Consider the following 16,997-nt stretch of genomic DNA (forward strand, 5'->3'; position numbering starts at 1 on the left):
AGCATTTTTAGACTGGACACATACTCTACATTCTGTGCATTCTATTCAACCTTCAGTGCCACGTGAAATAGTTCAATTGGCACAATTGTTTTAGCCAGAGTAGGGAAGGCTTTGAACTTTCATGCCCATATAGAGTTAAAACCAAAACTTTCAGACAGACCATGGTTCTTTAAAACCCATCAAATTCTACAAGCTTTCAGTAGAAGTTAGGTTACAACAGGCCAGACTGAAACACCAAGAAGTGCTTTTCCCCGTCTCCTTCAGCCAATGGTCTTCCCTTGGTGGTAGTACGAAAGCCAGATGGCTCCTCTCACTTGTGTGGCGGTTTTAGACTTGTATTTGATGCGAAAGCAGAAGTTGATCCATACCTGTTACCGCTTCCCAATGAGCTCTTTTCTAAATTCTCTGGGAGGTCAACTTTTCCCAAAATCGATCTCACAGAAACTAATTTTCAGCTTCTGTTAGATGACGAGTCTAGGAAAATTTTGATGTTGAACATCCAGTTTGGCACCTAGTGGTATAATCGATTACTGTTCAGAGTAGCTAGTGCACTTTCCATATTTCGAACACTTTTGGAACAAGCATCCCCTACTTTGTAAACTACCTGAATGACATTTTGGCAATGGGGCATACTAACGAAGAACATTTATGTAATTTGCATCTTATTTTCATGGTGCTCGCAAACAAAATGGTTCTTTTCTCAGCTTTTTGTTACATACATCAGCTTCACTCTCAGTAAAGAGGGCGTTCGGCCCATGCACGGGTACATCACAGAAATACACAAAATGCCAGTCCACAAATTAGTACAAGTCTGACAAGTGTTTTTGGACAATGTTAACTATTATACTCAGTTTATCCCATGGGTGGCTGATGTCACTTACCCAATCAAAGAGTTTTGCCGAAAGTGGGTTGTCTTTCACTGGTCGAACGCTTGTCAAAAAGCATTTCCAACCTTCAAATCGTGCCTTCAATTAACGCCCTGTTTAATGACATCCCAGCCTCATTCACTATTAATCCTAGCTACAGATACCTCACTGCATGGCATCAGAGCCATCCTGCTTCATACCTTTTGCAATGGTCCCAAAAAGCCTATTGCATTTGCACCCACAACATTAAATCAAGCCCATTAATCCCAGATTGAAAAACAGACATTGGCTAACATTTTTGGTGAGCACAAATTTCATATTTTTTTGTATGGTCATAAGTTCCATTTAATTATCATAAGCCATTATTATCCTTGTACAGGCTCAAGGCTTAGTGGACCTTATATCTAGAAAACTATCTGTACAGTATTCACTACTGTCAATCCAACGAACATTCAAATGTGAACACTTTGTCTCGACTTCCCATGGGCCCAGCCTCAGACATCAGCAGGCAGGAAACAGTCCAGATGGGAACCCAAATAGAGCAATCCTTCGAAGATTTTTCAATCAATTCTAAAGATGATGCAGCAGCATCCAGGTGTGGCCCACTGCTCCATCTGGTCCTCCAGCATGTTCGCATGGGATGGCCCACCAAGCTGCTAGCTACAATACCACCAGGAATCTGTCGCAATTTCAAATTCATCAGGGTATCCTGCTACTAATGCGAGAAAATGGCAACTGTCTGGTGGTGGTGTCGTCATCCCTGCAGCAATGGGTGTTGCAGCTACTCTACTAGTCGCACTGGAGGACCATCCAGATGACAGAGCTAGTGGTGGGATGATGACTTACAAGAACTTTTCATTCACACTTTCAAAATGCAAATGGCTAAAGCTATGGCACCAGTTAAAGCAGATTCAGCACTTAAAACCTTTTTAGCTTCTTACAGGTTGACAACCATACATGGCCATAGCCCGGCATAACTATTCCATGAGCGTACCCATCTATCATTGCTGGATCTTCAATTCCCACCATCTGAGCAAGTCAAAGAGGAATGAATACCACTTCCTGTGGGGGCCCCAATGTGGGCACGCACTTTCAGGAAGTCCCCTGGTTGTATTTAGGGGTATACTGCAGCACAGCAATTGCACCAGGTGGTTCTGATAGTGGCTGCACATTCGATACTGTGCAGACACTGCAACCAGCTTGAGATGCTGCGACATTGACATCCCAGAACTGGGCTCTTCAACGGCTCACCTAAGACAATGGACGGCTGGTCCCTCCATCCCACCTACTACAGGGAGTAGCCACACAAATGGATCTGCCTCATCCATCAGATAAACTGACAGGGCTGCCATAACAACACTGATGCAGACTGCTTCCAACGTTCCCCAGTTTTGGCCTCAGTCATTTATGTCTATGTTCAGCGAGGGTGCTGACAGCGAGGAACACACATTATCTCTGGCCAAGCGATCGTGTGAGATCAACTAGGGTGATTTAAGCCCCAGAGGCCATGAACTCTCACTCATTTTCTACGAGTTAACCAATGCTGTATTCTGCTTTTAAGCAACGGTTCCCTAGATCATGAAATTATCATTACACATTACCAGGTAATCAATCAGCTCTTATTGTTATCCAAGTTAACCAAGCCTGTGTGTGAGATTGCTGGAGTGCGGTTACACTTCGGCACACACAGACTGGTATACTTATGTGTACTAACTACTGTGGTGGTTTCCACCACCATCTCTCAGTATCACCACATCTGTTCTACTATCTATTCACTTACCTGTCTTAAGCTTAGCTTGTATGCACGGCGAACTAATTGTGTGAATCCTTTTAATTTTATTGTTGCTCAGGACAACTATTTTATTTTATTGTGACCTTATCGACTTTTGTTCCATGATGCAGTGTACTATGCAAGTGACCTTAGAAAAGTGAGTCATGAAACCATCTGTGAATGAAAATAGGAACAGTACAACAATCAACAACAGTATTCTGTTCTTTCGAGAACAGTTACTGTCTTCATATATACAGTACAACAATTTTTTGACATTTGCATGTCAAAAATCCGATACTGCTTGGATTTTGTTTTACGTAAATTCAGTGACAGTCCATCTCCAGAGAAACAGTTATTAATTATTAAGAAAATATTATTTACATTTTCAATTGTTGAAATTACTCTGCTACATATGATTATAATTTTTCCATTGTCAGCAAAGAGAACTATTTCTTTTTCTTGGATATGTGATGGAAGATCATTTATGTATAACAAGAATAAGATTGGACCCATTCATTATACACTGGTATGAAAAACTTAAGGACAAAAGTAACTTTTGCATGATGTGTTACTTCCAAGTAACACAGCTTGAGGAAACTTGGACCATACACAGAAAGAACTGCTATAGTATGGTGCAGAACAGAAATATGCACAGAGGTGCATAGAATTACACTTATATACAAAGACAATAATTACACTGAAGTCATGGCAATTTATGATGGTCCCCTGGGCATTACAACAGACAGGACATGATTCTTAATAGGGTGTGTGATCACGTTCTGCAGTGTGCTCTCATGCTGGCCACAAGGTTGGTAAGGAGTTCTTGTGGTAGAGCACTACATTCCTCCACCAACAGGTCTGAAAACTTCTAGGTGGTCATTGCTGCATATGGATGTGCTGCAACCCATCTCTTCAATGAATCTCATCTGTGCTTGATGTGATTTAAGTAGGGGGAACAGGCAGGCTAGTCCATTTCAGAAATGTCCCTTCATTCCAAGCACCCCTCCACCTGTGCTGCTTGATTTGATGCAGTCACACACTGTCATGCATAAAAATGACATTGGGTTGGATGCACCCCTGAAAATATGCACATGGGGAATGAGTACAGAGTCAAAATAACACTGAACCCATGAGTGTACTGTGTTCAAAGATTTGAAGTCGGTATGCCCATGCAACATTATGCCTCTCCGCATCATAACACCTGGATCACCAAAACGATCATGTTTGACAATGTTTCTGGGTACTGCTGATGTGCAGGTATCAAAAGAACACAAAATACAGCAGAACAACCCCAAGCAGTCCCATGCATGAGATTGCATGCCTTGCAATCATGTTAAATGTTACTGAAATTGCAACCACTGAACAACATGGATTCCTTCTTGACTGTTGCAAACTGTAATGCATCGTATGCTGCTGTAGTTGACTATGGTCAACCACCTCCTCGCCTTTGGAGAGAAGTGCCCTGATGTGTAATGCTAACCATCCGTGCGAAACAATGCTATGAACAATACCAAACTCCTGGGCTACATTGTCATACTTTGCCTTTCTTACAGTTTCCAGACAATTCTTCCCCACCTGAAGTCGTGCCTCTGGGCCATGTTGTGGTGAAGACTACCACCATAGTGCAACATAACTGCTTGCTGATGGACACATCAGCTTTTCCTTATTCCTTTAACTATCTCATGTTGTTGACATTATAGTTACACTGACCTCACACCATGTCACGTCCATTTTTCAGTGCACTGAATGGGAGACCAAAAGAGAGTAGTTAATGTGTTATGTTACATTATTTATCTTATGCTAAAGTTTTGCGGAACAGTATGTATTCCTGAAGTACACCTGTAGTGATCGATCCTCACTCTAAAGATGCTGTTTATTGTGTATACTCACATAGTTTCTTAATGAAACATCTGCCTCCTTTTAATTGGACAGAATGAAAACCAGTTATCGGCAAGATCTCTGATACCATACTGTTTGAGCTGCTCTATGAGAATATTGTGAACTGTACAACCAAACGGTTTCGACAAGCCTTAAAAGATACGACTTAGGAATATTTTGTCACTTAAATTTTGTATAATCTAATTTGTGAATTGAAAAATAGCATGTTCAGTGGGGAGACTCTTCTGAAAACCAAATTGAAACTAAGTTCTTATTTAGAGAGAGGTGTGTTATGGTTTTTGGATACATAATTTTTTCTATATCTTTGAGGAGAAGATAAGTAGTGAGCCTGGTTGGTCTTAGTACTTTTCTTGTAAAGGAATGTGATAATCGTGTCTTTCAGTTTTTGTAGTGATATCCCTTGTGATAGTGATGAGATGCTTATGTGACTGAATACGTTGAATATATGGGAAGAACAGAATTTTAGTACTTTATGTATATAATGTCGATTCTGTGACAGTTTTTGGTTTTGAGGGAGTTAATTACATTCTTAATTTCTTTGGCAGGATATGGTGTAATTGTAATTTGATGTTTTGAGTGAGAAATTAATTTTTTCACATATTCTATTGCTTTATCCCTTGAGTTGGGTTGTCCATGCTAATCTTCTGAGCTACTTCAAGGAAGTGATTATTTAATATGTTGGCTACCTGACAGCTATCATTTACTAATTGCATATTTTCTCTAATGATAAGTCCTCACATTCCATATTTGATTTTCCAGTTTCTCCTTGTACTATTGTCTACATAGATTTAATTATATTATCCAAAGTACTGATGTAAGACATTTTAGAGACACTTTCTTAATCACTTTCCCTAAAACAGCACAGTACTTCTTATAATATGTATTCAGTTCTTTATTTGTCCTAATCATTTCAAATGATGTCCTTTTCCTTGCACACGACGTTTTGATTCCTTTGTGTCTTATTATTAGCATTCTTTATGGTTTTCTTGGGTAAGCAGCTGTTACAGACTGATAGAAAACCATCTATGAATACATTAATAGGGTGTACAAGCAAGCACAGAAAAAATTCCTGCAATTTTCCCAGTTAAAAATACTCTTTTTCCGTGTTAAATTACATATTTCTCTTGAAGTTGTAAAACTTGTCAATTCTTTGAATGGTGAAGGTTTTATACATTGGCGTAAGACTTTCCGGAACTTTAAAAAACAAAAACCAGCAAAATATAAAGTATTTTGGAAAGATCTCTGATACGCAGCAACATGTACACTGTATTACTACATCACAGAAGTATAAATACGAATTCCTCCAAATACAGCACAGCAGCTTCCGAAGCACTGAAATTGCAATGTGCTTTTGTCACCCAGTTATAGCCCATGTCACGTGATCTAGCCAGCCAATGACAGCAGATATTCAGAGCATAGGACACACGATGTAGTCAGTCAATAGCAACATAAAAGTTAAGTAGCGTGAACAATCAAATGGGAAAGTTAAGGATTTAAATTAATATGCATACTGTGTAGGTACAATAAAAGCAAAGCTTTCACATAATATATTGGCCTTTTTCAGTGTGTGTTACCCTTTAAGATAGATCAAATACAAATGTGCCACTAAAATTTTAAATACTGGCATAAATGACTGGTCTTCTCAGTCTGGCACTTTCCTATGTGGCTGGGCCTCAAAGTGTTAAGTTTTGAATGAGAGTCAAATGCTCTGTGATTTACGAAAACCTTCACACACTTTCATGCCACATAATACATCTTGCACAAAAGGAAACTTACTATGAAAGTAATGCTTCTCAAATCACCATCTGCAATATTTACCTGGAACCTGTTAAGTGCCCCGCACACAAATGATTGATTGCAGCAATCCGAAAAATGTGATATTGCCTGTAATCTGTCACTTCCCCTGACATCTTACACCCAAGTGACTTGCCAAGCAATTTCAGTCACTATCATGAACATCACTGTGTTGAGAAGTTCCGCTATGGAAAATGAACTGCTGAGTTTAGCAGCAGTTGCAGCTAACTTCCATATCCTCATGAATACTTGTAAAACATAAATTTAAAACACCAGTAAATGAGAATTAGAATTTATTACACTTGTTTTGAAACATTTTTTTAGTGTTCCAACATAGTTCGTTTTACGTTTCTTAGTTCTCAATTCCCTTTTATTGTTTCTCTTATACGAGGATTGGAACTTAAATAGTAGCAACTATTTATTCACAACCGATACAAAAGAGTTACATGTTTGCACCTGTTACTGTCCTTCAAAATAGTCACCAACGTTGTGTAGAACTGGCTGCCAGCAATGTGGAAGGCGTAGTATACCGTTAGCAGAGCCTGTTCTGTTGATGGTGCGAATGGAGCGGTCTACTGCCTGTCGAATCTCTGGAACAGTTCTGAAGCGAATGCCCTGAAGTGGTTCCTTCATTTTCGGAATCAAATCAAAATCACCCTCACCTGTGACCAGCTTTGTGAAAGAAGCGTTGACACTTTCTGCGCAACCCATCCATCATTTTGCATCACAATGGGCGGGTGCATACAGCACAAACTTTGGCTGCTCTGTTCGGTCAATGGCCCTGGGAAGTACTGTGCCATCCACCATACTCCCCGGACTTAATTCCTTGTGACTTTGATTTGATTCCAAGGATGAAAGAACCACTTTTTGCCATTTGCTTCAGAACTGTTTCAGAGATTTGACAGGCAGTAGACCGCTCCATTTGCACCATCAACAGAACGGGCTCTGCTAACGGTATACTACGCCTTCCACATAGCTGGCAATGGGTTCTACACAATGCTGGAGACTTCTTTGAAGGACAGTAACAGGAGCAAACATGTAACTCTTCTGTATCGATTGTGAACAAATAGTTGCCACTATTTAAGTTCCAACCCTCGTAATTTAACTACCATTACTCCTCAACTCCTTTTTATTCATTAGTCTTACAATTTAACTGCAAGTATTTACATAGTTTACTCTATGTGTCTATAGAGATATTGCCAACAGCAGAACTACTGATTACCGAAACTCTTTTATAAATTGTGTCAGGTAGAGTTACATTGTATGAAATGAGATAGGATTTGAGTATAACTATAACAGATTTCCCTGAACATTTAAATTAAAAATCCTGTTAACTTTACAGTAGGTATGTATGTCATTCTGTTTAGAAGTTAAAAATTTTAATAACGCATATAATTATTTCATAAATAACTCAAAATCATGAAGAGGAAGTCCACTGCATCATGACTATGAATTTCCTATCAATTCTACTTCTATAGCACAAGCTTCAACATGCAAATCACTGAAAAATCAGAAGGTGTAGTTTGTATTACTTCTTGATATAAAGGACAACTGCAGCTTTCACTACACCTCTCAAGAGTAGTTTGTGGTCTCTGGGTAACTTTAAATTCTAACGCAAATTTCTTACTCAATGTGGGCAAAGGAATGAATTGCATGCAATCCATCAGATTGATTGGGATTTTCATGCGGACAGTGGTTGGCAATTGATTACCGTGGTTTGCCCACACATATGATCTACGAAGTGACTGATCATCTATGAGACGGATTGCTATGATCCATCACTCGTGTATGGGGCTGTTTAGAAATGTAAACAGTCATGCACATCGAAAGCAGTTTATTGTCATGAAGTGTTGCATAGTCTTCATCCTAAAGCCTTTGACACATTTTACTATTGGCAGATGCCTGTGTGTGCACTGTGTTTTGTTGTTGTAAATGGTGCATTTTCTTCGCAACTAAAGTTTTATTTTAGTGTTATTCTCATGTTTATGTTTTATTCTGGGCTAAAGTAATATTCTCTGTTATAGTATCAGTTCTTACCAGTCAAAATTACGAGAATTAAATGAAAACGAAATCAACAAAAAATTCCTGGAAATCTAAAAAATTTCCAGTATTTTCCCAGATGAAAAAATTCTCAGATTTTCCCAGATTTCCTGGTTATCCCGGGGCATATATACTCTGATCAAATTTGGAATTACCACTGTCAGATTAAACACATCCTTCTGGACACATTCCTTTAAGCTTTCTGTTGTCTGTTAATTATTGTAACAGTTTTTTAGGATACCACTGCATTTTAACCACATAATAAACATTTATATCACCGATTAATATGGCCTTGTTTCATGACTTGAGGAAATGTCCTCTCAATAAAAGTTTTAGGAGGATGTCTTTTGGTCAGCATAATATAAAGTATTAGTTCAGCACCAGGTACCATGCACCTTAGACAGTACCAGTTCCACGCCTGATTACTGGGTAAATTGATATTACAGTCACATCTTTCTACAGCAGGTGAAAGGTGGACCATAGTTCACTGTTTTAGTAATAATGTATAAATATTTGACTGATGACTTTAGATGGGAATATCCTGTTTCAATATTGGAGCAATTACCATCTTCGTGCTCCTGTCAAAAATCACACTCCCAAACTGGAAGAGCATGTTCTGAGCTTCACTTTCGCCCATTTGATTATGTGCATTAGGCCCCTAAAACTTGAAACATTGTGAGGTTGTGCACAAACGGTCTGTACTTGAACAATAGTAATTCCATTTGCCTACCCACTGATTGCAGATGCATATTCTTTGCTTCACAAAGTGACAGGTTGATTCATTATAGTTCTTGAGGTATTTGGAACAGATCTCTCAGCTATTTGGTAAATTTTGTTAGTGATAAGTTTCATCATATTCTTCGTGTTGTTTTAATGTTTAAACATAGCCATTTGGCTGAAGAGTATCATGTTGATCCTAGTGAGAACAAATTTTGGTAGCCTCCTTTCAGCAGCTACTCAATCTGGTAACTGGAACCAGACTGGGAAATCATCAGTGGGGTGTAGATCAACACCCAGTACCCATTTAGTGGGGAGTCTCCAGTTTCAACAGCTGAGATACAGAGACTGAATTCTAATTTCTCAGTGTTGTTTTAACATAAAAAATAATCCAGTTGATTTTGTATCCTGATTGATTACTGCACATGAGACGTGCATCTACTTTACACCAGGAGCGGCACCTCAGTCAAACTAATGCTTGGAAAACTTACGGCCAATGTTTTCTGGGACCCAAAGAGAATTATTTGTATTTATTACCTTGTGCAGCATAAAACTAAGAGTACAATAGCCAAAATGTACACTATCTCCTGCATCAACCAAATAAATTAATGAATAAATAAATAAATAAACAAATAAATAAATAAATAAGCAGCAGCCTGGATTGCAAAAGGGGGAAATCATCTTATCAGGGCAATGCATTTGCTCATAAAGTTACTTAGGCAATAGAAAAACTATGGACTCCAGCTTATTTAGCAGATCTGGTATCCTCTGAATTTTCTGTCCCCCCCCCCCCCCCCCCCCCCCCCAAAAAAGAAAAAATAAAAATAAAAATTATGGCTGAAATAATTTTGAGTTAAGTAAATAAGTTAGGTCAAATGTACACGGATATGTTGCAGACATTCCACAATTTTCGAGAATACACTCTTGTAACTCAAAAAGTGATGGAAAATTGGTACCTACCTAAAAAGTACTGGTTATCTAGACACATAAGTATTTCACAGTCTAGGTATGAACTTTTCACCTTAATTAAGCAAGTCTTCTGGTCCAGACCAATTATGTTCCTTTCAGAGTACGCTGATGCAATAGCTCCACACTTAACAATCATATACAACTGCTCGCTCAGCAAAAGATCTGTACCAAAAGACTGGAAAGTTGCACAGGTCACACTAATATTCAAGAAAGGTAGTAGGAGTAAGCCATTAAATTACTGACACTAATCATTAACATCAATATGCAGCAGGTTTTTGGACAATATAATGTGTTCGAACATTATAAATTACCTCAAGAGAATGGTATATTGATACACAGTCAACACAGATTTAGAAAACGTTGTTCTTTGAAACACAACTAGCTCTTTACACACACAAAGTGTTGAGACTGATGACGGGGGATTTCAAATTGATTCCACATTTCTAGATTTCCAGAAGGTTTTTGACAGTGTACCTCACAAGCAGCTTGTAGTCAATTTGCATGCTTATGGAATGTCATCTCAGTTATGTGACTGGATTTGTGATTTCCTGTCAGACAGGTCATAGTTCATAGTAATCGACAGAAATTCACTGGGTGGAACAGAAGTGATTTCTGGCATTCCCCAAGGTAGTGTTATTGGCCTTCCGCTGATCCTTATCAGTCTAAACGATTTTTGAGACAATCTGAGCACCCATCTCAGGTTGTTTGCACATGATGTTGTCATTTATCATGTAGTAAAGTCATCAGAAGATCAAAACAAATTGCAAAACAATGCAGAAAATATATCTGTATGGTGCGAAAATTGGCAGTTGACCTTAAATAGTGAAAAGTGTGAGGTCATCCACAAATTCTAAAAGGAATCCGTTAAATTGCAATTACACGATAAATCGGTCAAATTTAAAGGCCATAAATTCGACTAAATACCTACGAATTACAATTATGAACAACCTGGATTGGAAAAAACACATAGAAAATGTTGTGGGGAAGGCTAACCAAAGACTGCATTTTACTGATAGAACACTTGGAAAATGTAACAGATCTACTAAAGAGACTGCCTAATATTACACTTGTCCATCCTCTTTTGGGGTTCTGCTGCATGGTCTGGGATCCTTACCTGACAGAATGAACAGAGTACATTGAGAAAGCTCAAAGACGAGCAGCATGTTTTGTATTATCGCAAAACAGAGGAGAGAGTGTCACTGACATGATACTGGATTTAGAGTGAACATCATTAAAAGAAAGGCGTTTTCGTTGCGGCGGAACCTTCTCACGAAATTTCAATCACCAACTTTCCCCTCCAAATGTGAAAATATTTTGTTGACTTCGAATAACATAGGGAGAAATGATCATCACAATAAAATAAGGGAAATCAGAGCTCACATGGAAAAAGGTAGGTGTTCATTTTTTTCAACGTGTTGTTAAAGATTGGAACAATAGAGAGCTATTACGAAGATGGTTTGATGAACCCTTTGCTGGCCACTTCAATGTGATCTGCAGAGTAGCCATGTGGATGTAGATGTAGTTTTTAATTACAGTTGTAAGTTTCAAATTCATGTTCTTTTTTGGGGTTAAATGCCCTCTAAATGATCAAAACAATGGAAGCATCACGCTATACTTGAGAAAAGGTTTACTACAGCCAAAAATGCTCCCTTTGAATATGTGTCATTGGTCTTTACTATGTGGCCTTCAACAAGAGGGAATAAACTGCAAAGAATTTTATTCCCTTTCTGTACAGTACTAAAAATAGTAGCACCGTAAACTTTAAACTCACCTCTTTCTCAGTCTTTTTTTGGATCTGCTGAATTGCCCTAGCATGCTTAGCCATTGCACGTAGTTCTTTTGGGTATGGAGTTGGGGCTCGCATCAGGCGACCTGGTTCTTCAGCAACTGCATCTGCTGCAAAGCTTATATGTTGTTTTGTCCGCCTTGTTTTGGTATCTGGTCGTTTGGTTATTTCCTGTATTCTTACTCTTTCCATCTCTGAAATATAATAATATGGATAGATAACAACATAAAATGACAAAGGGAGACAAGTGCGTACTTATGAGTGATATTTTTCATCAAACCACTTGCTTATGCCACACCACACAAAACCAAAACTCTATTCCAAAAGCACTTCATCTTTTAACTGAATTTCCAGCAATACTGCATAATATTTATTTAAATACTAGAAAAAGGTTCTCTTAATATCGGTGGGTATTTGTATGTTGTCTATTGATGAACATCCATTTACAATTTACATCCATTTCGAAATGATTGTGCATTATCTTATGGTGCAAAGGACAATCATAGCTTTGCCAACAGACTACTTTGTTTGTTGTAAATGACAGAATAAGCAGATTCATGATCATTACAGTATTGTACTTTTCTTACTGCAGTTGTTCATAGAAAAAAGTGAAACCGAGATGTCATTCTCTATCTGCCCCAAAAAAAGAGAGATAGGGAAAGAAAGGAAATATATACACACACACACACACACACACACACACACACACACACACACACACACACAAAATTACACAAGTGTAGACATAAAAACAATGTCTGGACGATGTTTTATGAAAGAAATGCTTTCTGCTTCAATTGGCAGCTACCCTTATTCAGTTGTGAGGATTTATATTGTTGTCACTCATGCTTATGTCCTCCATAATGTCATTCATATCTAGATGCACTCTCTTCTTTCTAAATATCATTCATCTTATGCAAAGTCTTTGAAACAATATATGATTGTTGAATTTTTTAAACATTAACATGTTGGCCATGGCATTTACTGATGGTTTCCTTGAATCAATGTACTCACAACATAGGACTGTGCCCCCTCAACGCAGCAACTAGTATCTTCCAATTCAATTGCAGTGGACTGTACAGTTTTACGGAGAATATTTGAAACCAGGATTTCATGGAAAGCAGAAGGTCCACATTAGAATATTTCATGTGTTTATGATATTACAATTTAGTGAACTATCAATTTCTGAGTGAGAGATGGGTACACTGAATCTGTACACTCCACATTCATCAAGCACAGTAACACAAAGAATGTATGATATTTTACTGTTATAATTCCACTGCAAACTCAAATTGAAAAACTCTCCTTATCACCACTGCCACTAAAGGAATTCTATGGAACTAGCGAAAGAGAGGGGTGGGGTACGAAAGATCTTGAAGGAATTGTACGGGAATGAGGAGTGGGGGGGGGGGGGGGGGGGTGTGTCATCCATACATTACGAATACAAAATGAAATGATCTATGTCAAATACATTCTAAAATAAAATAAAAACAATTACAGACTGTATATGAAGTCAAAACTCACCTGAAATGTGATATTTCTGGGAGCTCTGTGGTAACATAAAATTCACACAAACCATTTGATTAGTCTCTCTGTCCATTTCTTGTTGCAAAGTGGGCAGAGGCATGCTCTGGTTGTCTGATAGCCACAGAGCATTAAGTTGTGTGAGATTCAGAATTGAAACAGGTAAATTTTTCAGACGATTTTTACTCAAATTCAATACACACAGTTTTGACAGGTGTCCAATTTCAGCAGGGATGTGATGGAGTTTATTTCCACACACACTTAATATGGACAGGCTGGAACAGCTTCCAATTTCTAAAATTAAAAAAGTTTAACTATTTCAGCACAGTATTCACACATCAAACACATGTTACAAGAAAACAACTACTCCACAAGAATTACCAAAACATATTTTTCAATCCATTAGGTATCTTACTAGTTTCCTCCAAATTCATGAATAGTGTCACTTAGGAAAACCAGTTTCCCTTGTGCAAATATTCATAATGTCTGTAAAAAAAAAAAAAAAAACCACAGTGTTTATCTCATTATTGAACAATGTGTTCATTATTTCTTGTAATGCAAATGGATATCCAAAGGAATCAGTCTGACAATGCACAAATGCATCAAACAGTTCTGGTGGAGGAGCTCTTGGAATGAGAGGGTATTCAGTAAATGGACAGGACTGTCCATTCCCCCAACTTAAACCACATCAAGCACGTGTGGGATGCAAAAGTTGGGTAGACAGATTGCAGTATCCCCATGCACCTGCCAATTGCAGTGGCGGAGGATTGTAATGCCCTAACACACGAACTCCTTATCAACTTTGTGAGCAGCATGGGAGCAAGTTGCAGAGCATGCATTGCTGTCCGTGGTGATCACACACCATATTAAGAACCATGTCCAACCCTTTGTAATTGTCCAGAGGACTTTCATATATGACCATGACTTCAGTGTAATTATTGTCTTTGAACAAAAATATCTATTCTGTTTGTATCACTATGTCCTCCTTTCAGTTAGCTTCTGTGCTATGCTGTAGCAGTATGGTCCAAGTTTCATAGCTATGTTACTTGTCAGTGACACATCAAGCGAAAGTTACTTTCATTCATAAGTTTTATACAAATGTGCCAGAAACATTATAAATAATGGCATAAATCGCTTGGTTTTCTGGGCCCAATTTTTTTTTTTTTTACGTGACTGGACCTCAAAGTGCTACTTGTATCTGTACCACTGAGAAGCTTTTGTACCATACACAGTAAACATGCGACAATAATCATTGCCCACAATTTTGCTTCCTAAACCAACAAACAAAAAGTAGTGTATTGTTCTGTAGACTTTATTTTTAACAGGTTCCCAAGAGAAAAGGAAAATGTAAATGGCAAAAAATGTGCACTGTCTCTAATCAAAATTTCTCCTGTTGCACTTCTTTTTCTTTTGTTTTAGAGCTCAAACACAAACTGAGGTCATAAGCACCCAGGTCATAACTTTAGAACACCAATACGTAAGTAAAGTTAAAAGTAACTATACAGTAAGCCCAATCAACGGAAGAAAAGAGAACTAAAAACAAGTACTTCCCCTTGGAGAAAGGTCCACAAAATATGCCATAGAGACAGTGGAGACCCATACCTAAAGATTAAATGCCCTTCATCATATAGCTGCGACGTGACTGACAGCTTGAGCATCGTTTTCTAAAATGGCCGATAGCTACAGTCTGCACTCAATGAAACTGCCTGTCCATCTAACATATTAAAATGTGTGATTAGTGCTTCACTAAACATCTGAATAAATTCTTAACATTTTTCATATATCATAAAATATTCAGTGTATACTATAAAAACAGAACAGACTGTACTTGTTATAATATTCTCACAGTCATGAAATGAATTCTGTAGCCTTGGACTATGTGTCCACAGGACAGCAGAAAATATGGAGGCTTACTTGAACAGATTTTATAACTACATAAAACACAATGAGTTTACAAATAAACTTTAGTGTTTTGGAAGAGGAAGACTCACAGGGAGAATTCACATTCAATTACAGATACAACTTCATGAAAAAGTGGTGTGAGGAGTGAAACAGGGAGTAGTTGAGACATTAATTTTCATTAATTAGCATTAAATAAGATTTACTTAAATTCCTTCACAACATTACCTGGTGGAAGTTCTTGTAAAATGTTATCATCTACATTCAGAATGTGAAGCTTCCTCAGAAGTCCAATTGAAGCTGGAAGCATTGTTAAATCATTTTGACTCACAATCAGCTCTTCCAAACTGGATAATTTGCCCATGTTGTTTGGCAATCCTACAAGTTCATTGTCATCTAATTTGAGGGTGACTAAAGCCTTCAAATTCCCAAGGGTTTCAGGGACAGTCTAAAAATTAAGGTTCATGTAAGAGTTGTGTTAATGAAAACAGGTAAAAACACAGTTCACATATAGCACAATTTGAATAGGTAATCTCAAACAATAAATTCACTGACATTTTACCTCAGTGTAACCATTTACGACTATAAATTGTTATTATCACACAGTGTATACAAAACAAGACAACACTATAGGATATATCTCTAACTCCTAGTTTAGTAATTCAGTCAATGACATTTAATAAAATATTTGAGCATGTTGTATGGAAACATGTGGTAGTATTGAAGACATGTCACTGTAACCACAAATGATGTAACAAAATATGACAAAGTATGAATACACATTTGATTATATAGTTCTTTGTTACTGTCTATCCACTGCAATATTATTGTTAAAAGATATGTGCATTCATTATAGTTTTGTGCTGCTGTTCTGTGTAACAAAAAGTGGTGCTAAATAAATAGTTATTTTACCCAGAACCACAACTGTTGACACAAATTAGAGACGAGTATTTAAAAATCACAAACATTATTCAAATTTACTGTATCAATTTAAGGCTGTGATCTTTCTGGTGGGAAAATGAGAAAAATATGGTTTTTAGAAGCGGAACCTCAATTTGTTATCACAAATACAAGAAACGATATGACAGAACATCACTGCATTTCATGACCACTAGATAGCAAAGTTGCTGAGCTAATTTCGGAAGGAAGGAAGATTAGGGTACAATGCCCCATCGACACTGAGTCATTAGGGATGCCCAATTTCTGATTCCATATAATATTTGTCTGCTTTCTCATACACAAACCTAAAACCCCGACTCCTCAGAATTTGAGGAATCAGTCATATAAAGTAAAATAATTGCTAACTGAGGTAGAACAAGGAGACAAAAACCATCTGCTTTGCTTACAGAGAAGTGCTCTTTTATTAGAACACAATTAAGCAATGATTTTTTTAAGAACTGTACTCCTTCAACAACTACCAACCAATGAACATTCTATCCTAGCAGCTAATCAAGATGTAAGTCTAGATGCAATGGTTTCTATAGCTAACAAAGTCTCTTATGAGAACACGACACTCAGTCAGTTTATATATAGTACCAAAACTGTTTCACCACTATCTCAAGATCACAGGTTTTCTCGTCGATACAATTATAAATTCAAGCAGAGTATGAAGAAACGCACACCACCATGCTCATTTGTTTCTTGACCGTCTGCTAGGGCCCACATGGAGACCTAAAATGCTTCCCACTTGACATGGTACAGAGTCAGGAGGCTAAATTGTCCCGTTGTTTAT

General features: G+C 37.8%; 1 protein-coding gene across 4 annotated transcripts in view; it reads right to left on the reverse strand.

Annotated features, from left to right (window-relative positions):
- The window catches only part of LOC124722087 (protein lap1), a 152,130-nt gene that overhangs the window by 43,273 nt on the left and 91,860 nt on the right, over positions 1–16,997 (reverse strand). For all 4 annotated transcript variants that reach the window (XR_007006440.1, XM_047247285.1, XM_047247283.1 and 1 more), the window contains 3 exons: positions 15,494–15,713; positions 13,367–13,660; positions 11,828–12,036 (listed from right to left, as the gene is read on the reverse strand). Coding sequence is in view for 3 of the 4 variants with exons in the window: in XM_047247285.1 (XP_047103241.1) it covers positions 11,828–12,036; positions 13,367–13,660; positions 15,494–15,713 (723 nt within the window). In the remaining variant the exon portion in view is untranslated. The remainder of the gene's footprint in view (positions 1–11,827; positions 12,037–13,366; positions 13,661–15,493; positions 15,714–16,997) is intronic.

This window comes from Schistocerca piceifrons, chromosome X, assembly GCF_021461385.2.
Source record: "Schistocerca piceifrons isolate TAMUIC-IGC-003096 chromosome X, iqSchPice1.1, whole genome shotgun sequence".
In the NCBI taxonomy this organism is placed as follows: Eukaryota; Metazoa; Arthropoda; class Insecta; order Orthoptera; family Acrididae; genus Schistocerca; species Schistocerca piceifrons.